This window comes from Coregonus clupeaformis, chromosome 18 (assembly GCF_020615455.1).
Source record: "Coregonus clupeaformis isolate EN_2021a chromosome 18, ASM2061545v1, whole genome shotgun sequence".
Taxonomy (NCBI): domain Eukaryota; kingdom Metazoa; phylum Chordata; class Actinopteri; order Salmoniformes; family Salmonidae; genus Coregonus; species Coregonus clupeaformis.
Genome location: NC_059209.1, coordinates 50,296,000 through 50,318,033, shown reverse-complemented (window position 1 = coordinate 50,318,033; position 22,034 = coordinate 50,296,000). Strand labels below are relative to the sequence as shown.

Here is a 22,034-nt window from a genome sequence, read left to right as displayed (position 1 = left end):
CCATCTAGTGTGAAAGTTAGTGTATAAGCTAATGATCCATCATGTATGACATTCCTGGGAGTGTGTAAACTTACATTTTGTATTACCATATAATTTTTGTATGTTATCTATAGTTGTGTACTTGAAAATGTATCAATTGACCAATTCGGCACATTTGGGCAGACTTGATACAAAATAGTCCAGTATTGCAACGCTTCACTGGATCAATCTGAAACTTTGCACACTGCTGCCATCTAGTGGCCAATATCTAAATTGCGCCTAAACTCCTATATAATATTATGGCCTTTCTCTTGCATTTCAAAGATGATGGAACAATTTTTTTATAGAAAACGCATGTTTTTTTTGTTTGTATTATCTTTTACCAGATCTAATGTGTTATATTCTCCTACATTAATTTCACATTACCACAAACTTCAAAGTGTTTCCTTTCAAATGGTATCAAGAATATGCATATCCTTGCTTCAGGTCCTGAGCTACAGGCAGTTAGATTTGGGTATGTCATTTTAGGCGAACATTTAAAAAAAGGGTCCGATCCTTAAGAGGTTAGGGCTTGTAAGTAAGGTTGTATTCGGCGCATGTGGCAAATAAAATTGGATTTGATTTGATTTGACACTACATCACCACACTCCCTCTCTTGCTCTTGGTCCTTATCTTTGTAAGTCACCTTGATTTAGCACCTGTGTGTTTTAGCAGTTTCTTTATGAAAATATTTATCGAACTCCATGACAGTAGCTAAAACAAGGGGCTATAGCAGCACACAAGTAGACGACAAATGCATGTTGGGGCGGGAACGCTCGTGAAGCGAGCGCTACTGGAGTGAAATTGGAGCGGGCAAGAAGGTCGACACTCCAGTCAAATTCGGCACATTCCGCTCCTCGCTCTGTTCCAGCTCTGCTCCGCTCACGTTCTCTGGTTGCCATGGGTACTGAAATAAGTCACTTTTCATTAAACTCCCCCCTCCCCTTTGCATTGGACATTCTTTATGGGTCTGACTGCCTCCCTGAGGGCTGACCAAATAAAGGATTTAGCCAAGTACCTGCAGATTTAAAAGGGCACATATTTCCCAGTGTCAGACCATTTATTATTTAGAATTAGGATTGTTTGACAGTGTCCTGACCATAGAGATCCTATTAAATTGTTAAAGTATTCTAATTCCTAATTGTATGGTCCTGACACTAAATTAGGTAATCTGTCAAAAAGGTTCTATAATGATAATATGCCATTTAGCAGACGCTTTTATCCAAAGCAACTTACAGTCATGTGTGCATACAACAGTTCTGTCTCAAAGTAGACCAAAAAGCAGTTAGTCTACACAGCTGTTTCCTCTGAGGAATGCTAAAGTGTCTACTTTATCGTCTACAATCACTGAGTTAATTACCATAATAATGTTGTGATATTGTATTAGAAATAATTGTATAATACCCTAATACTAGTATTATAGATGGATCATGTTTACTGATGTAGCTGTGTTATTAAAACATCATCCTAATGTAGTCTAATATAAAAAAAAGATCAATTACTTTATCAATCAAATCAATAACCTAAAATGAAAATTTCAAGATCCTATTTAGCTAAACACATTCTTCTAATTCATCCCAGGGCACATGCAGTGTAGGCACAGTGAAGTGCAACCTGAGGTGGCTGCTTTCCTGCTCTCCCTTGTTTATCTACCAATGAGCTTCTGTTTTAAGGTACAATCAGTAATTTCAACAATCTGACCCTGCCACCTTTTTTGTAAAATGAGGAATGGGGAAACTGCTCGACAATTGCTAAGCTGATATTCTTAAAAAATAATCGGTATATATTTTAGCCTAGCCAGCCCAATGCCAATCATTAATAAAAAAAATGGAACAGCAGAAAATATTACAGATTGCGCCTTTAAGAAGCAGTTTCGTTTTTCACTCATTCCTCCGCCCTCTCCAAAGACAGCAGGAAAGCGTTTGACGTGGCATAGGGTCCGGAGATGACATCGTTGAACATCACCTTAGAGCAGCATCACCGCTGCTAGCCTGCTACATCTTGCTATTCAAGTATAGCCTAACTGCAAGTAACGATAGGTTTGCAGAATAGGTGAGCGACACGAACGACCAAGACCGTCTGCTCTAAAGCCTGAATCTCCTCAACGTCCAGCAATCAGAGGAAATTATGTGGTTGTTCATTTTCGCCAGCTTCCTTAACTGTGTGTCCGCCTATGATGTAGATCTGTTGAAACTGGATGGTCTCGCAAAAGCGAAGGTGGAGGTAGGTTTGAGTATGCAATTGCGTTAATATTCTATTAGATTCGTAAACAAAGCCACTACAAGTAGCCTAAGATAACAAGAATGAATAAGAAGCAGGCTTTATAAACATATTTGTCGATATAATTATGGATCATGTTTTGGTATTTTATTGGATAAACGTATAGATCAATACATTTAGATTCGTATTGAGGTAAATATTGGGTAGCCTAACTGTTATCCTATGTGCGCATGCGTAGGTGTTTGGGAGGAGGAAAATGAATGAATGAAAGTTGAAAACCTCCTCGCATCTGCGCCGATGGGTGTCTATCCATGTTATTAGCTTTTGACCAAACATTTTGGGAATAAACATTAAGTGATTCCACTGCACATTATACTATCTAATGGAGTGAGACTCTCATGGGCATTTATAGGCCTACATGATAGGCTATTATCTGTAATCATTCTGTGTTACAATAGAATGCCAGTGAATTACTTCAACGTGGCTGAAAGATGAGACCTAAGGTTCAAATTACAGTGGGTTAACAATGCCTTTTTCAGACTTTCTTCTCCTCTTTGTGAGAGAACATATTATCCTCCAGGGTGCATCACACCTGCCAGGATCTTTCAGCGAAAAATATTGTCAAGTTGGCATTTACCTGTGGGATACCTACCTACCAGCAGGTTGTAATGAATCTAAGAGCAGAGCTGTAAGCTTGGCCACTTATCTATGTACCCATGGATGTGCAAACCACATCCCTCTCCCATTGGCTAAACAAAATATCATTACATAGGGCAGGGATCATCAACTAGATTCAGCTGAGGCTCTATATTTATTTTTTGAGCAGATGGTCGGGGGGCCGGAACATAATTACAAATAATATGTCGACTGCAAATTGACCGCAAGAAGCCCAAACTGATATAATATTTGACTAAACAATAATTTCAAACCTTTCTTACATAATCAGGTGTCTCTTTGTTATGCGTGGCAATACTTGGGAACAGATTTCCCAAATTAAAATAACTTGGAGCGTATTTCCTGGTGTTTTTAGTTGTTTATGTCCAACAATGAAAATAAAAAATTAAAATGGCTTATTTTTTGCTCAAAAATTGGGGGGCCAAATAAAACCACCCGTGGGGAACCCTTACATATGGCCTACAATATAGTATAGGCCTATGGTATCTCAACAAGAGGCAACATGTTTTTCAGACAGTGAGTGTTTCACTCCTGTCCAGATGGTGCGATAAGTCCCTTTATCTGCTGATAGTCCTGACTCCTACACTACTAATGGGTCAGGAGGATCACCTGGGTCTGAGTCATACCCAGTCAGTCACCCACTGCCCTGCTCCTGTCCTGGGGGGATTTATAACCACTATCCTGCTTAATCTCTGTTTCTCAGTCATGCGGTGGATGACAGCTGAACAGGCTGAGAGAGGTAAGCGCTTAAGTAGGCCTATTGTTTTATCAACAGTCTTCTCTGTATATGTACAGTATTATTGATTGTTTTTTTGCAATTGCTGAAATGCTCATAAATATCACTGCCTGCCCAACAAAGCAGACTGCAGAGTTACACTAATCATCAACCTCTTCAACCCCTCAGGTCAAAGCCTTTGTGACCCAGGACATTCCTCTTTAGTATCCTTTTATTTTGGTGATGGCAGATGTGCAGAGATGTGATAGCCAATGTGAGGTAGTTAGGTCCTCTGCCGTGATGTGGAAGCCATGCACTGGTTGACAACATTTAACTGATTTAACCATCTCAGAATAAATAATTAACAGCCTTACTGATTTATAAACTAAGTAAGTTAAGGGCCAATCCGCAGTTGAAACAATAAGAGGTAACCTCACCACTGTTTTGGTAAAAAGATGAGGGATGGGGCTAGAGAACTGTAACCAATCAAATTAACCCACCATTGATCATCCATGAAATCTAAATGATAGTTTTAACCATGTTTTGAGGCTATACAGTGTTTGTTTACAAACAATGGAGTAAAACAAGCTTATATTTTGGTTCCTGATGGGGTACGACAGTTGAACTAAGCTCATTTACAAGAATCAATGGGTGTGTGTATATATAATTGATTTATAAGTCCAAAAATGAATGTAGCAACTGCCCCTTTTGATGTAAAGTCCTACCGTATGGAGTAACGAGAACAAAGTTACACAGCAGCTAAACTTACCACACATTTGTACTCATCTGACCAAGTAAATTAAAGCTATTTCTGCAGACAGAAGCTTATATATATATATATATATATATATATATATATATATATATATATATCTTCTATAGCCCTAAAGAAAGCCATACCTTTACCCTGCAGATAGCTTTCTGTCCTGAAGCAGTCACAACTCCAGCATGTAAGCCTGTCTTGAAGTGATCTCATAACTGAAGTGCTTCATGCATTTCCCTGTCATGTATGGAGGCTGGAGCACAAAGTCCAAGCCGTACATCACCATACTTCACTAGCTGGTGTGATGACAGGCAGCAGGCAGGGCACTAGTGCCTGAAGGAAGTCGTCCTGGCCTGGGGTGTCAGACACCTGTCAGCTGCGTGCGGGCACTCTGTTTGCATTGCATTTCCCCGTTTGCCTCTTTTTGTTTGTAACCCTTGATTCATGCCATCCCAGTCATAACCTGGTAATGAAGCACATCCCTGGGGCTGACCCCGAGCTTGTCCTCCTCAACCACTACTACGAAGAGCTGGACGTAAGTGAGCTGCTGAAACACACTGAAGTTTTACTGTAACTTTATCACATCTCTGGTGTTAATGATTTACTGTAAGTTCTCACTAGTGCGCTATAATGGTTAAAAGATTGGTCAAAAAATGGTGCAGGCTTACTTATCTAGAGATGCATGCATGTAAAGGGTGGGCCTACTATTGCACAGAAATTGTATGACAAACCCATCTGTGCAATGCTACAGCTTGTGGAAGAATAGAGCGCTCTTGTGAGGATAGGCATCTCACCTAAATGTATCTGCCCTGTTCAGCGGATCGCCCTGTCTGACATGACCCGCTCTGAGATCAACGAGCTGCTGGAGAAGTTGGGCTTCTACAAGAAGGCTCAGCCTGAGGACCAGGTCCCAGAGGAGTTCCGCTTCTCCCCCGCCAAGGACAGCCCCTTCAAAGCGAATCCCTCCTCTTCTTCAGCCCCCACAGACAACGCTTCCTCAGAGTCTGACGCAGAGGCCAAGCGCTCTGACCTGTAATCCTCACAGCTTTAAAGAGTCTGCAGTCTGTGTGGACCTAGACAGACAGGGTTACTCTCCTCCAGTGCTGGTCCAAGACCAGTTTGTTTCTGCAGCTCATAACATAAATGTTTGGGATCAGAACACGGGAAAAGCAGATCCTGGTTCAGCACTTGGGGTAACGGTCTCTCTGTAGCATCAGAAAAGTTTTCAAAGGTCACACTAAAATTGCACATAATTTCTTTCTGCCGTTTGTCCATTTATTTCAGGTGATGCGTATGATATACCACTAGGTGTCAAGTGTCTTAAGGGGTCTCTCCTCTGCTCATCTCGCTCGTGTGTCTAATGACTTCCTGTCCGCTGTGGAACTGAATGACGCCCCTGGCTGTAAAATCTCCTGATTGGCTTGGGGCCGATGTAACGTGTCCTGGTGGGTAGGGCTTAGGCACACAAGGGGATTCAAGTGATGGGATGACAAATAACTGTAAAACAATAAAAAAAGTGTAACTTTCAATATTTTTGTATGATGTCCCATTTGTAGACTGTCCATCTTCAAATCAAACTCCCATTGCAAGCAAACACACACACAAAAAAAACCTGTGTTCGATTAGAACACATACTTTGTTTCTTAAATTAGTTTAATTGTTACTTCACATTGTGGTGTACAGAAACATTGAATTATGACTGTGTCCAAGCATGTATGTACAGTACAGGATTAACTGGTTTGTGGAAACTTTCTGGTTGTGGAATATTTGATCTTAACTCTGCATTGTTGGAAATGGACCCGTAAGTAATCATTTCACTGTTAGTCGACACCTGTTTACGAAGCATGTGACAAATAAAATTAGATTTCTCTAGTCTCAATTACAGATGAACAGAGAACGAAACAGTGAATTAAATCAAAACCAATTCTAAAACCAACCGAAATCTTAAAATTATTGATAAAGAAACCGTAATACATAATGGAATTTATTTTATTTTGCTAGAATTCAGAAAATATACATTGGCAATAAAGTATATTCAGCCTTTATCATTAATATTCTCCTGTTCACCTGTCTGTCATATAATCAACTGAGCTGAAAGCCAGTTTTATTGGGCCCAAGAATGTAGAGAAGGGAAGTTGGCTTCCAACAAACCTTTCATATTCAATCAAATACTGACATTACCATAAAGTTTGTACTGGCTATAGGTTGTTTTCATAGACGGACTCATGAAACAAAACTTCAAAGCATATAGTATGACCACCAACAAACATTTTACCCAAGCATAATTAAAGAGCCCACAAAAAAAGAGCTGTGTGTTTGTATTTGTTTGTTGGGTGAGCTAGTGCTGGCAGTGTGAATGTGACAACCCCATGCCAAGTCTTTTTAGGCCCCAATGTAGCAAACTGAGGCAGGGACAAGGAGGAAAGGTGGGAAGAGACGTGATAATCTAGAAACACCAATGTGTGATTTTACCTGTCTGAGAAGCACTTGGAACCTACTTTTCAACACTGGTGTTTCTCCACAGACCAAAATGATGTAAATACTGTATGAGTGGTATTAAAACACAATTATAGTTTCACAACTACTATCACAACATTTCAGTATTAGAAAATGGCTATTACAACCTAGTCTGGCTTTAACCTCAGTGGGTCTGTAGATTCAGATCTCGTTCTTGCTCAGCATAGGGCTGCATCACCTTGAGCGGGTCAGTAGAAACCGGAAGCATACAGTTTTCAGGGGAAAAGCAGAGAAGAGACAAAGCCTGAAAACCAGATGCTTCTGGTTTCTGCAAAACCTGCTCAGGTGTTTCTTTTATGCCTGCTACGTTAGGGCTGCTAGACGGATCCGCCAATTTCATAATGCCAACTACTGAATAACATCGGGCGGCAAGTAGCCTAGCGGTTAGAGTAGGGATGGGCAACTGCAGTCCTTAGGGGCCTGATTGGTGCCACACTTTTGCCCCCAGCTAACACACCAGACTCAAATAATCAACTAATCATGATATTCAGTTTAGAATGCAATTACTTTAATCAGCTGTGTTTGCTTGGGATGGGGAAAAAGTGCGACACCACTCCGGCCCGAGGACTGGAGTTTCCCATCCCTGGGTTAGAGTGTTGGGCTGGTAACCGAAAGGTCGCTAGTTGAAATCCTCAAGCCGATAAGGTGAAAAATCTGTCTGTGCCTTTGAGCAAAGCATTTAACCATAATTGCTCCAGGGTGGCTGTGAACCCACTTTCCGAGGATGTCTCAGGGAGCGTTGTGATATGCAAAAAAAAAAAAACAATCACACATGCGTATTAATACATACTTGTACGTGTGTGTAATAGGATAAATAGAAGCACCCACCAAATAATAACAATAATAATAATAATTAACATCCCTCCATACCAAGGACTATTTAAAACAATTCAAGTAGATGTGTTTAGCAGATCTGGTAACACCTTTAACAGTACCAGAGTGGGGACTGAAGGAATATTAACAATGACTCATATATCATATTTCTTTCTTCATCATCACCAACATCTTGCAATTGTCACAGAAAACAAAAAAATGTAGGCATTAAGGTCGGTGAGGGAATACAGTTAAATTCCTATTCTTCTCATGTACATTTCATGTAGGGTTTTGTTGGTGCCATATCTTCAGGCACCAACCCTAGGACTTCCAAAGCATGTATAGAATTGCCTTATGACTGATAGGCTGTACAACTAAATATCAGTATAAAATATCAATTAAAGCTTAAAAAGATTCTCTATTAAAAACGTTGGAATTCTCTTTCTGGAAGACGGGAAGGTTCGCACAGCCTGAACAAATACAGTTGAAGTCGGAAGTTTACACACACTCCTGTCTCCTAGAGATTAACGTACTTTGGTGCGAAAAGTGCAAATCAATCCCAGAACAACAGCAAAGGACCTTGTGAAGATGCTGGAGGAAACAGGTACAAAAGTATCTATATCCACAGTAAAACGAGTCCTATATCGACATAACCTGAAAGGCCGCTCAGCAAGGAAGAAGCCACTGCTCCAAAACCGCCATAAAAAAGCCAGACTACGGTTTGCAACTGCACATGGGGACAAAGATCGTACTTTTTTGAGAAATGTCCTCCGGTCTGATGAAACAAAAATAGAACTGTTTGGCCATAATGACCATTGCTATGTTTGGAGGAAAAAGGGGAAGGCTTGCAAGCCGAAGAACACATTTACATTTTACATTTGAGTCATTTAGCAGACGCTCTTATCCAGAGCGACTTACAGTTAGTGAGTGCATACATTTTTCATACTGGCTCCCCGTGGGAATCGAACCCACAACCCTGAGCTACAGGAGGGCTACACCATCCCAACCGTGAAGCACGAGGGTGGCAGCATCATGCTGTGGGGGTGCTTTGCTGCAGGAGGACTGATGCACTTCACAAAATAGATGGCATCATGAGGAAGGAAAATTATGTGGATATATTGAAGCAACATCTCAAGACATCAGTCAGGAAGTTAAAGCTTGGTCGCAAATGGGTCTTCCAAATGGACAATGACCCCAAGCATACTTCCAAAGTTGTGGCAAAATGGTCAAGTTATTGGAGTGGCCATCACAAAGCCCTGACCTCAATCCTAAGGAAAGTTTGTGGGCAGAACTGAAAAAGCGTGTGTGAGTAAGGAGGCCTACAAACCTGACTCAGTTACACCAGCTCTGTCAGGAAGAATGGGCCAAAATTCACCCAACTTATTGTGGGAAGCTTGTGGAAGGCTACCTGAAACATTTGACCCAAGTTAAACAATTTAAAGGCAACGCTACCAAATACTAATTGAGTGTATGTAAACTTCTGACCCACTGGGAATGTGATGAAATAAATAAAAGCTGAAATAAATCATTCTCTCTACTATTATTCTGACATTTCACATTCTTAAAATAAAGTGGTGATCCTAACTCACCTAAGACAGGGCATTTTTACTAGGATTAAATGTCAGGAATTGTGAAAAACTGAGTTTAAATGTATTTGGCTAAGGTGTATGTAAACTTCCGACTTCAACTGTATGTGTCCAGAGGAGGGGAATTTATCTGTCTGACATGCCACCACCGTCAACCAAGTTAATCATGAGACGGATGCCAACACCTACACAAACACACTCCCCACCCCGTTGGCCATCAGAGATGTGCAAATCAGTAACACCCCTCACTCAGAGTCAGGGCTGCTGTCTGTTGGGTCAGGGGTGGTGTTCGGGGCCAGGGCTCAGGAGGAGAGGAGGGGCACAGTGGTGCGATGGGGGAAGAGCAGAGGGGCAGATCAGAGGTCGGTGCCCTGGAGTTTGGCGAGTTTCATCTCGTGCCTGCGCAGGTGGTTGACCAGTGACTGCACATAGGTGAACACACACTTGGAGTCAGGCTTCCTCCCCATGATCATCATGTCCTCCACCTCCAGCAGGGGCATACAGTTGGCACATTCCCTAGAGGACGGAGACGGAGAGATGGTGAGACAGAGAAAGGGAGAGAGGGAGCGGTGGGGAGATGGAGAAAGAGATGAACAGAGAGATGGTAAGGATAAAATATGATATTCTCTCCACAAACACTGCTCTCATAACAGCTTTTTTATCTACCCAATCTAAGCAGATACGAGGGAGCCACTCTACAAAGTATTAGTTTAAAAAAAGCATTATAGGCATACATTTAGGAGATGTATTTACAGAGAACATTCCAAACATATTCTGCCATTAGGTAAACAAAATAATATATGTGTATGCATGCATATAACCACAGGGTGGCACACTTGACAGACTACTCAACAGTGACAGTACTGTAGCTGACTGACTGTTACAACAGTGTGAGCTGCCCAGCCAGGAGAGCAGGAGGAGAGCTCTGGGAAACAGCTGCAAGGTGGGAGACCGAGTGAGCACAACAGGATGGTAACCTAGCCTAGAACAGCAGATGGTAACCTAGCCTAGAACAGCAGATGGTAACCTAGCCTAGAACAGCAGATGGTAACCTAGCCTAGAACAGCAGATGGTAACCTAGCCTAGAACAGCAGATGGTAACCTAGCCTAGAACAGCAGATGGTAACCTAGCCTAGAACAGCAGATGGTAACCTAGCCTAGAACAGCAGATGGTAACCTAGCCTAGAACAGCAGATGGTAACCTAGCCTAGAACAGCAGATGGTAACCTAGCCTAGAACAGCAGATGGTAACCTAGCCTAGAACAGCAGATGGTAACCTAGCCTAGAACAGCAGATGGTAACCTAGCCTAGAACAGCAGATGGTAACCTAGCCTAGAACAGCAGATGGTAACCTAGCCTAGAACAGCAGATGGTAACCTAGCCTAGAACAGCAGATGGTAACCTAGCCTAGAACAGCAGATGGTAACCTAGCCCCTCAAAGAGAGACAAATGTCAACACTGTAAAACTTTATGACGTTTTCCCTTTATTGTTTTAAATACTAAAGAGATGTCTATTTATGTCGTTTAGCGATGGCTTTATACACATTAAGTACAAAAACATCTGTAATTCTGAAGTCACTAAATGAGGGGAGATGATACACATGCTCCACACACCACAGCTCTGACATGTATTTTTCCTCTCCACTTTGTTTCCAATCGGTTTCCGCTCCGGTGTTGTGTTGCGGCAGCTCCTTTTAAAGTGTGGAGCTGCAGATGGGGTGTGCTGATGGCTGGCCCTCTGCCTGCCTGGAGCCTGGAGCCTGGAGCCTGGCTCTGACTGCAGTCACACGCTCACAGTCCATGTTTGGGCCTCTGGAACCCAGCACCAGGCTCACAAAGCTGAGAAAACTGCGCTCTGACCTACACACACTCCAACACTTCCTACCACTTCATATGACTTCCTGCAGGATAATGATCATGTTTTGTATTCATTGATAGCTCACGGTTCTCCTCTTTGACTTCACCATCATAATATGAATAAGCAGTGGCATTTCTGGTGGAACTGTTGTTGACCCTGCCATTCACCCCCCCACTCCACAACATGCACTCCTACACCCACAGTCACACACTGAGAGAATCTCAATTGGGTTTGCTCAATTCCTCACGTTCTGTCCTCTGTCCTCTCCTCCTTTTGAAAAAGGTCAAAGGTAATCGAGGATAGGAGTCGAGGAGAAGAAACATGGAAACAAATGTGCTTGTATGAAATGACTCCTCGACTAGCTCGTCATCAGGCAGATTAAGTTTACAGCAGAGGAATCCCAAAATACATGTGTAAAGTGGTAAAAAGAAATGTAGCTAGTTGGCTAGACATTTTATAGATACAAGCATAAGTAGCGTATCGTTTTTAAATGTATGCATTTCTCCTCTGAGTAAACAGCTGATTCAAGAGGGTGAGGCAGATTTCAAAACTCTTCTGCGCAGGAAACACTTCGGTACCCTCTGCTGGAGGAGGCAATCTAGGAGATGAGGAAACTCCTCCCTTCACCTATTAAAGAATTGAAACTCATTGGTTTCTGGGTCACGGCGGAGAGGAGGACTGAGGAGTCGAGTAAAGGACAGACTTTTCCCCAATTGAGAATCTCACACATATCTCCCACCAATCCCACCCCATAAACCCCCAGCACCAGCGTGAGGTTCCTCCGTGGGCCTGTTCCCTCTCTCACCATGAGTGCATTTGGGGTCCTAGGGGTGCGACTTTAGGAGGAGTTTTTGGTTTTAACCAGGCCCTTGGTCACCAGGCCCCTGTAGAACTCCTGCAGGTACGTGTACACACACTTCCAATCCGGCTCACGCATCCGCACCATGTCCTCCACGTCCAACAGCTCGGGACAGTCAGCCAGCTTCCTGCACCCGCACCCCGGAGGGAGCAGGGGGAGAGAGGGGGGCGAGGGAAGGGGAGAGAAAGAGAAGAGGGAGGAAGAGAGAGAGACAGAAAAAGAGCCGGAAATATATAGCGAGAAGGTACAGATATAAGTCAACAGATAGACAGAAGGAAGAGAGAAATAGTAAAGCAGTGAGTAGCCAAACAAGAGGAATACCCAGGGTGTGGAGAGAGGGAGAGAGAGAAAAGAAAAAGAAAGGATAACATTACATGGTCTGTGTTGACAGGCATATCCATGAGTTGACATGCTTCATGAACAACATGACACATATGCGCGCACACACGCAGACACAAAATGGAAAATGAAGCGTCAGGCGACGTCCATTTTGCAGTTTTGTTTGTTTGTTTTCTATTTTTGTGCACTGAGACAAAAGACTTTGACATGGGGGTATAGGGACATCAACAATAGAACATTGGCTTTGTTTTGTCCAGTACAAAAACAAGAGACAAGGACAAAACAACAAGAATTCTACAATGACAAAGACATGGACCACAGGGTGAACCTAGAAGAGAAACACACTGGTGGTGCACAGGGTGGTGTGTGTGTGTTGGAGGGGTGTGTGAGAGGGTTCCAGATGAGGCACACTGGCAGGTTGTGGGGGAGGAGGGGGTGAGGTTGGTGCCCAGGGAAAGGAGTGACAGTGCAGCACAGTGACAAAGAGGGGGTTGTGGGGGTAGCTAGGAGGAACACGTGTTTGACAATCCGGTGGTTACGTCATCATGGTCTTAACAGGTGAACTCAGCAGACACTGGTGGGTGACAGGGAAAAGGTTGACAGTACATGACCTCATCAGAAAACGAGATGACAGAGGTGGAGTGAGGAAGAGGAGGAGGAGGAGGAGATGGACAGATTAAAGGAGAGAGGGAAGGAGAGGGGTCTGGGAGGCAGTCAGTCGAGTGCTCTTCCTGTACTGTAGTAACCTGGTGGTTGTTGGGAAGGGGTCAGTCTCAGGAGTTTCCTGGTTTAGATCAGGATTGGTGGACGGAGGGTCACATCACACAGCGGTTACTGAGGAGAGCATCTCTGAGAGGAGAGAGTGGATGGAGAGTGGAGGTTTAGAGGTACAGGACATAGTAGTAGTAGTAGATCCAGAAGCTGACTTGATTGACCTGAGAGAGAGAGGAGGGATAAAACTGAGCAGTGGGCCCTGGCCCTTCCCAACCCTCTCACTGTAGGCCCTTTGACACATAGTGAGTTGAGTAAAATAGCTGAATCCAAAATGCTGAATCCTGTGGATGCACATTCTCTTCCTCCCTCAGGCAGACAGTCTTACTACTGTATGTGGAGGGGTAGTTAGGTGGTAGCAAGGCTAAGAGAGGGTGGTGAGAACCCAGAGGTCCTGTACTGTTGAGCCTGTGGAATCCATAGACTGGCAGCTCAGTGTTGATCTTTCAGAGGTCAAACAAACATACCCAATAGAGGGATCAAATCTGTTCAGAGAAAGAGGAGTGTGTTGGTTTTGGGCAGAGAAAGGCGAGGGAAGTAGTTTGTCTTTGGGTTCTCAAGATGTTTGACCGATTTTGAGTTCAATGTGTGGGCAAAGAGTTGGCTAGACAGCTACAGTGGATCTACTTCCCCAAAAACAGAGCCTTGGGGTGGTCAGACGATTGATGGTCTTGGGGACGGAGGATGTTTAGAAGATGGTGAACACAGATCCTTGTCCAGTTTGCTGTAAATGGCCACGGGGCAACTCCAAGAGTGAAGCTTCCATGTAGCCCAGGTCTGAAGTTCTGATTCAATATCACACTCCAAGACATGACATTCAGTACATCTATGAGTGCACACATGACGTACAGTTTACAAGTGTATGTATTTGTGTATGTGTGTACTCACTCTGCAGTGCTGAAGGCCACCTCAAAGTTGTGTCTGCGGTTGGCAGGGGTGAGAGAGGAGTAGTCGAAGGCCTCTGGGAAGAAGTTATGCACCAGGGCACAGAATGCCATGCCATCACTCCAACTGGACGAGAAGTTCTGGATGTCCACATTCTGCAGGGCGAAAGAGGAGGAAAGAAGAAAAAGAGGAGAGACATGATTCAGTCACAAATCATGAGCCAATGCCATTGGTCACCCAATAGACCTAAGAGTATGTGAGAGACCACAGCACTGCTGACAGAGAATACATGGTGGCATGTTTTGCTTGCAGTAGAGGGGTTATAGAAAAGGCCTAACCCTCATAGCAGGATGAACTAAAGTGTGAATGCCTCAGATCTTTAAGTAGACTGGACACTCAGGATGGTGCCATGGCGGGTTGGCTCACCTCATATGAGCGGGTCTTGGCGCGGCACCAGTCCAGCAGCATCTGTTTGATGGAGTTGGCATTGGGCACCACACAGCTAGCTGAGCGCTGGACCGTGTTCACCTTGGCAACTGCTTTATTTCCTGGCCTGAAGAAGGGGGATTGGTTTATGTTAGTATTGACGTTTTCTCCTTCTTTACTATTCTCAGTTCTTTCTATCCTTACCCTCCGCTCTCCTTGTCCAGTTTCTCTATCATGGCTTTGCGGGACTGTGCGGCGGACGTCTTGGGCAGAGTCTGGGCTCTAATCAGCTCCTTGCGCTTCTCTGCCTGCCGGCGCTCCGCAGCACGGGACGCCGAGTCGTCCTCGCGGTCAAACACACTGATGGATGGAAGAAGGGAGGAGGGAGGAAGAGAGAGAAGGGGTAAATTACTGTTCAACACAATATCAGTTAATCCTATAGGGGTTGCTGAGGAGGAGGGTTCAGCCACAGAATTCAATACAACACAGTATTATATTGCATCTATGGGTTCAGCGCTCACCTGCCCACTTTCCTGGTGGAGCTGCTGCTGGAGGTAGAGGAGGAATAGCTGTAGGACTTGGACTGAACTGTCCCCACTAGAGAACACAGGGAGGTGATGGTGGTGAGATCACACAACACCATATATGGATGAAAAGAGTGATAGTAATCAAATGATGATGATGATGATAGAAAATGCTGATTTAAATTAGGAGGAAGATGTGTTGACTCACCGTCTGTTTTCTTCACATAACTGGCCTCCATGATGGTGCTGTGAGCTGTCCTGCTGCCATCACCTAGACACACAAACATAGAAATACATTTGAAGTATTTCAACGGACTTGGGAAGATCATGCACTGTTAATGTTGTCAGCCTAAGACATGGTGTATGATTGGCCTACCAGACTGGGCGAAGCGGTCTGTCTTGGTGACTTGGCTGAGGGTGGAGCCATCAGCTGACTTCTCCACCTTCCTCATCACCACCTCTCCAGCTCCTCCTCCTCCCGTACGACCCTTCTGAGCATGCTCCTCTCTCTGCTGCCGAAGCTCCGCAAGACGACACTCCCGCTCCTTTTCTCTCTGGTCTGAGATGGAGGACAGGAGGGACGGAGGGAGGGAGAAGGTCAGTGGAAAAAGAGGGAGGAGAAGAGGCAAGCTGACAGCCCCTCTCTGCTATAAAGCTAAACTAAACATTAACACCAGTACAGCTACCCGATGCCTCGGCGCTCTAGCAGTCTTACCTGTCCATTTACCTTCCTATGCCCCAGACCCACAGTAAAGCTCTCATTATCACTGAACTATATTCCTCAGGTCTCTCATTTACTGGCTAGGGTTAAGGGCAATACAGGGATAAACTGGGTGGTGAGCTACTGAGCCCAAGGAACCTTCTCTGACACCGAGTTCTGAGTCCTTTCTGGAGTGTCAACGAGCAGTCAGCACTATGCACCCAGCCAGCCATATGTGGAACAACCTGAGGTGTGTTTTCCCTGAGGCAGTGAGTGAACCCTAATGTGCCGTGTCACCCTGATATATCACATATGGCAACCTGGTGAGTGCTGGGTAGTCACACAAACATGTACAAACATCATGACTCATGCGTTTCAACAGACGTATTAACATATCCCTCATCGTCCACCATACAGGTTCCCCATGTTCACGTGTTTTGCTGGTCAGTTCATGATCAATGTGTATCACTGAGAAAACTCAATGATGAGCGTCAAGCTCAATAACAGCACTGGTAGGACAGTATGGTTGACAATGAGGGTATACAACCAAGTCGGACATTGACAAATGACAAACACAGATGCATACTGTATTAATATACAGTGAGGGAAAAAAGTATTGGATCCCCTGCTGATTTTGTACGTTTGCCCACTGACAAAGAAATGATCAGTCTATAATTTTAATGGTAGGTTTATTTGAACAGTGAGAGACAGAATAACAACAAAAGAATCCAGAAAAACGCATGTCAAAAATGTTATCATTTCTTTGTCAGTGGGCAAACGTACAAAATCAGCAGGGGATCAAATACTTTTTTTCCTCACTGTAGTCCACACAAACACACAGGACGTTCCTACCTATTTCCTCCTTACATCCCAGTTCGGCCTCTGAGAGCAGGATGCGAGAATGTGAAAATAAGTGGATGGAAATGACGAGAGATGAGGCAGGTACATAATGCAGACTAGATTTGATGAAGGTCATCTACCAGCAGAGAGACCCAGCAGTTAAAATAATGATAAAAGGAAGACAATGATGAAGAAAAGACGGCAAAAAATATGAAGAAAGAACAAAGAAATGGATAAGGAAGGAAGAATGAAAAAAAGCAGTAAATGAAGAAATTTGGTTGAGGGATAGAGTGGTCAGGTAAGTGGAGAGTGAGAGATTGAGAAAGGGGTGCTAGAAGTTGGAGAGAGGGAATGGACAGGAGGTTTGTTAGTCTGGCTGTGGTCACTCTCACCTCTCCTCCTCTTACGCAGATCTCTCATGGCCTGTCGGATCATCTTCCTCTCCTCAAAGTCCTTGGACTCATCCAGCTGTGGGGAAGAATGAGAGGGGTCGGTCTACAGACAAACTCTGTTACATAGCTCCAAATACACACATACAGCACACTCATACACAGTGTAGTACACACACACACACACACACACACACACACACACACACACACACACACACAGACCGAAATGTAAGGGTATGACCATTCCAAATGTAAACTCTCACAGCAGACCAGATATAACCCCTCAATAATACACAAAAAGACCAGATTCCAACAAATCTAGGTCTGGGGATTTAAGGACTAAGAGTGTGTGTGATATGGGGGAGGGGAAAGTACCATTTTATCCAGGAGCTCTTCATCGTCGATGGCGGCCAGCTGTTCTGCGGTCAGTTCTCTGGAGCACTCTTCGAATTTGGCCCGAGGCGCAGAGGAGCCGTTGGGTACAGCAGCCGGGGGCTGAGAGCAGGCCACCTGCACTGAGGGCTCCACTGCAAACACTGGCTCTGAGGCCATCTACGAGGGAATTATGGATTATTTTCAGGTTATACAGCTTTTAAATAAGGATTGTCATCCATTTTAGACTGTGAGTTTGAAAACCATGGCCATCTTTTTATCCTTAGCTAAGGGTCAATGTCAGTGGCAGCACATATATAAACACATACAAAAGCCCAGTAGCGTTGGAGGTCGATCATACTCAAACACCATTCCCAAGCTGATGACAAACCATAGGACCAGGACACACCAGGCCAGGGGAGAGACAAAAAAGGGAGGCTTCCGATCCATCAATCCCTACAGCTGTGTTTACAGAAAAGACACAGAGGCTTGCTGACATTTAGGACAGAATGAGCACCGGAGGATTTCAGGAAAACTTCCTGGAACCTTCGGTGGTGGGAGGGGGAGCATGTACACTTTCACACCCCTCATGCCCCTCCAGGCCCTCCAGCTCCTCCGTCTTTGTCTCAGAGAGTGAGGATTTGTATACAGTCGTGGTCAAAAGTTTGGAGAATGACACAAGTATTGGTCTTCACAAAGTTTGCTGCTTCAGTGTTTTTAGATATTTTTGTCAGATGTTACTATGGTATACTGAAGTATAATTACAAGCATTCCATTAGTGTCAAAGGCTTTTTATTGACAATTACATTAAGTTTATGCAAAGAGTCAATATTTGCAGTGTTGACCCTTCTTTTTCAAGACCTCTGCAATCCGCCCTGGCATGCTGTCAATTAACTTCTGGGCCACATCCTGACTGATGGCAGCCCATTCTTTCATTATCAATGCTTGGAGTTTGTCAGAATTTGTGGGGTTTTGTTTGTCCACCCGCCTCTTGAGGATCGACCACAAGTTCTCAATGGGATTAAGGTCTGGGGAGTTTCCTGGCCATGGACCCAAAATGTCGATGTTTTGTTCCCCGAGCCACTTAGTTATCACTTTTGCCTTATGGCAAGGTGCTCCATCATGCTGGAAAAGGCATTGTTCGTCACCAAACTGTTCTTGGATGGTTGGGAGAAGTTGCTCTCTGAGGATGTGTTGGTACCATTCTTTATTCATGGCTGTGTTCTTAGGCAAAACTGTGAAGCAACCCCACACATGAATGGTCTCAGGATGCTTTACTGTTGGCATGACACAGGACTGATGGTAGCGCTCACCTTTTCTTCTCCGGACAAGCTTTTTTCCGGATGCTCCAAACAATCGGAAAGGGGATTCATCAGAGAAAATGACTTTACCCCAGTCCTCAGCAGTCCAATCCCTGTACCTTTTGCAGAATATCAGTCTGTCCTGGAGAGAAGTGGCTTCCTCGCTGCCTTCTTGACACCAGGCTATCCTCCAAAAGTCTTCGCCTCACTGTGTGTGCAGATGCACTCACACCTGCCTGCTGCCATTCCTGAGCAAGCTCTGCACTGGTGGTGCCCCGATCCCGCAGCTGAATCAACTTTATGAGACGGTCCTGGCGCTTGCTGGACTTTCTTGGGCGCCCTGAAGCCTTCTTCACAACAATTGAACCTCTCTCCTTGAAGTTCTTGATGATCCGATAAATGGTTGATTTAGGTGCAATCTTACTAGCAGCAATATCCTTGCCTGTGAAGCCCTTTTTGTGCAAAGCAATGATGACGGCACATGTTTCCTTGCAAGTAACCATGGTTAACAGAGGAAGAACAATGATTTCAAGCACCACCGTCCTTTTAAAGCTTCCAGTCTGTTATTCTAACTCAATCAGCATGACAGAGTGATCTCCAGCCTTGTCCTCGTCAACACTCTCACCTGTGTTAACGAGAGAATCACTGACATGATGTCAGCTGGTCCTTTTGTGGCAGGGCTGAAATGCAGTGGAAATGTTTTTTTTGGGATTAAGTTCATTTTCATGGCAAAGAGGGACTTTGCAATTAATTGCAATTAATCTGATCACTCTTCATAACATTCTGGAGTATATGCAAATTGCCATCATAAAAACTGAGGCAGCAGACTTTGTGAAAATTTATATTTGTGTCATTCTCAAAACTATTGACCACGACTGTACAGCAGGGGGCACAATACCCTGCCAAGCAACAGTTAGCTCACCCTTCACTGACCACTTCTGACTGACGCCCTCTCAGTCGGTCTAAACAGTACGAGGCTTCCATGAACAGAGGGCTCATGTCATGTCACAGCGGTAAAGCACTACTTTGGCTATGGGCCCGGAGAGCTGCATTAATGTAAACTGTGTAGGATAGACACCAGCTCCATCCTCCTACAAGATACAGGACTATACACACTACATCACTGTAAAAGCACAATCACATTGTCCAGAAGCAGATAGCGCACTCAGTCAGTGCTGTAACAGTCAGGAGAGAGATGTAGGGTTTTTGTGTGCCTCCGCTGCTGACAAGCGAAGAAAGGAGATGGGACATGGACATAAACACAGCATAGTCTTCCATTAAGATACCACTGTCTGGCTTTTTAACCATGTATTTTAAGTGGCCATAAAGCCTATAGATAACACCTCAAATAGATTTCCATATGGTGCCACATGCCTTCTGCAGACTATAGAGGCTGGGCTGGTCTGCCTCTAGACTATTGCCTTTGTTGTAACAGAGTCCAGGTCCAGATTTAGCCCCAGACAGCTGGCACTATCCCCATCAGCTCCCACCCTCCACCCCCTCTCTCTTCTCAGAGAGTCCAGCCAGGGAGAGGGTGCCCACCCAGCCCCAGTACAGCCAGAGCTGTGTGATCCAGGGTGGCCTCTGGTTCTGGAGGTCTGGACTGAGACTCAGGGGTCTGACCCATGGGACAGGTCCTAGTGAGAGCCACTTGACCGCAGTGGAATGTTATTGGACATGGCCCTGCCAAACAAACAAGGCCTCACTGGAAGAGAGTGTGGCCATGGTGGGGTTAAGGGTGAGGGAGAGGACAGATTCACTTTAAATGGTTATATAATTAATTGGTGATTAGGGTAACAGTTATCGTACCCTAGGGAGACATATTGTATTTTCTTCTTCTATGAGAGTGTGAGAGTGGACCTCATGTTCAGAGTGGCTGGTGTGCCTAACACTATGCCAGTGTGTGAAAGTGTCTATAGACCTATAGGACTAGGTTATGTAAGCACTGGGGAAACACAACTGCATATATGATGAATAATTAAATGTTGGGAAGAAAGATGGGTTTCCAGTTTCTTTAATGAGCGTGAGAGTGGACATATGCTAAGGGTGTCTGGTGTGTCTAACATTATGCCATTGAAAGTGTCTGTATTGACCTACAGGACTAGGTTATGTAAGCTGGTGAGGCAGAAGTGTATCTGTATACTACCACATTGTGAAGAGTAGGGGTCGGGTAAGGTCAGCCTCCATGCACCCCAGTCATCCATCTGTGACATGGCTGAACTCAAAGAGAACAGCTTCCCTGGGCCTGGAGAGGCTGATGGACAGGACCAGCTGGACTGGGAGCATTACTAGGCCTAAGAACCCTGTCCAGCTGAATAACTACAGGTAATACCAAATAAATACCCTTCAATATCCCTTAAAATGTAATCAACACACACAACACTGTCACTCATGACCAAAACAGCAGAGAGGTCGGCAGGTTTCAGAGCCTATCAGTGTTAGCTGTACCTGTGTTTAATACCATTAGAACGATTAGAAGGTAAGTAACAGAGGGCAGAAAGAGAGCCTCTAAGTTCACAGCTCTTTGGCTGGCTTTCCCTTTACCCCAGTCACAACAGAGCAGAGCTGACCTTCTTGACCTGGACTACAACAGGCTGCAGGGTTCAAGATCACTCTGACTGCCTCTAGAAGATTGGAGATGGTGTGACATTGGTGTTACACACCTGAGATGTATTCAGAGAGTGCACCCAGGCTGTGAACCATAATTTTGCCACAGAGAGGGGTATGGTTCAGTATCTGACCAGGAGCACTGTGAAGTGCGAACTCTGAGCCACAAGTCCAACACAATGTTTGGGACTTCTTCTGAGGAGCGTGCCAAAGAAACTTAAGGAGCCCAGGGTTTTTCGGCAGTAGACCAGAGGCTATCATCATGACCAGGCTGTTACTCAGAAGATTAAATGACAGCAAACAGGATACTTCCTCCCAGCACAGCACAGGAAGTGTGTCCCCTGACACATTTCCCCTGACAGAACACGGACACAAACAGGAACACATGCAAACAAACACTCTGCCAGGTTCTGCCAGGGCAGCTTCACAAACCCCATCATCCACCCAATGGAATTAAAGCACATCAGTGACAAACACAGTTGACACACTAACAGACAATGATTGAGGAGCTGGCATGAAAGAGTGAGAGAAAAGAGAGAAGGTCATGCATTGTGGATGGGAGGGGATGATGTGGGATGATAAGAGAACCTGTTGGAATTGTCCTCATGATAGAGGGTGGGAAAAGACAGAAGGAAAGAAGGAGGGACTACAGAAAAGCATGCAGATAAAGCTGGTTAGTTACGGGTAAATCCACTTCTACACAATGATACCCCCATGATAACCAAAACTGAGATGTAACTACCCATCGACACTGACAACGTGCTCTAATCTGCAGACTGAAGCTGTCAAGCGAAGCACTAGTACAGCCAATAAAACCATCAACAAATCTAGACTGATCAGATGCTCATTAGTA

At 44.5% G+C, this 22,034-nt stretch overlaps 2 protein-coding genes across 6 annotated transcripts in view; one reads left to right on the top strand and one right to left on the bottom strand.

The window, feature by feature from the left end:
* Positions 1-1,905: 1,905 nt before the first annotated feature.
* On the top strand, positions 1,906-5,920 carry selenom (selenoprotein M). The gene is made up of 5 exons (XM_041836342.2): positions 1,906-2,241; positions 3,617-3,652; positions 3,818-3,852; positions 4,848-4,926; positions 5,209-5,920. Exons 1-5 carry the CDS (start codon positions 2,146-2,148, stop codon positions 5,425-5,427), a joined length of 465 nt encoding a protein of 154 aa, XP_041692276.1. The 5' UTR covers positions 1,906-2,145; the 3' UTR covers positions 5,428-5,920.
* A 3,424-nt stretch (positions 5,921-9,344) lies between these two features.
* Positions 9,345-22,034, bottom strand: part of LOC121530944 (smoothelin) — a 78,441-nt gene continuing 65,751 nt past the window's right edge. The window contains exons 11-21 of one of the 5 annotated variants that reach the window (XM_041836339.2): positions 17,277-17,453; positions 16,902-16,977; positions 16,522-16,551; positions 15,346-15,528; positions 15,178-15,240; positions 14,967-15,042; positions 14,650-14,805; positions 14,446-14,572; positions 14,023-14,174; positions 11,971-12,151; positions 9,737-9,823 (exon numbers count right to left, since the gene is read on the bottom strand). In XM_041836339.2, coding sequence (XP_041692273.1) covers positions 12,004-12,151; positions 14,023-14,174; positions 14,446-14,572; positions 14,650-14,805; positions 14,967-15,042; positions 15,178-15,240; positions 15,346-15,528; positions 16,522-16,551; positions 16,902-16,977; positions 17,277-17,453 — 1,188 coding nt within the window. In that variant the 3' untranslated portion in view covers positions 9,737-9,823; positions 11,971-12,003. Of the gene's footprint in view, positions 9,824-11,970; positions 12,152-13,109; positions 13,213-14,022; positions 14,175-14,445; positions 14,573-14,649; positions 14,806-14,966; positions 15,043-15,177; positions 15,241-15,345; positions 15,529-16,521; positions 16,552-16,901; positions 16,978-17,276; positions 17,454-22,034 lie in introns of those variants that run through there. The other 4 variants (XR_006661973.1, XM_041836338.2, XM_041836341.2 and 1 more) reach the window with 4 other exon arrangements.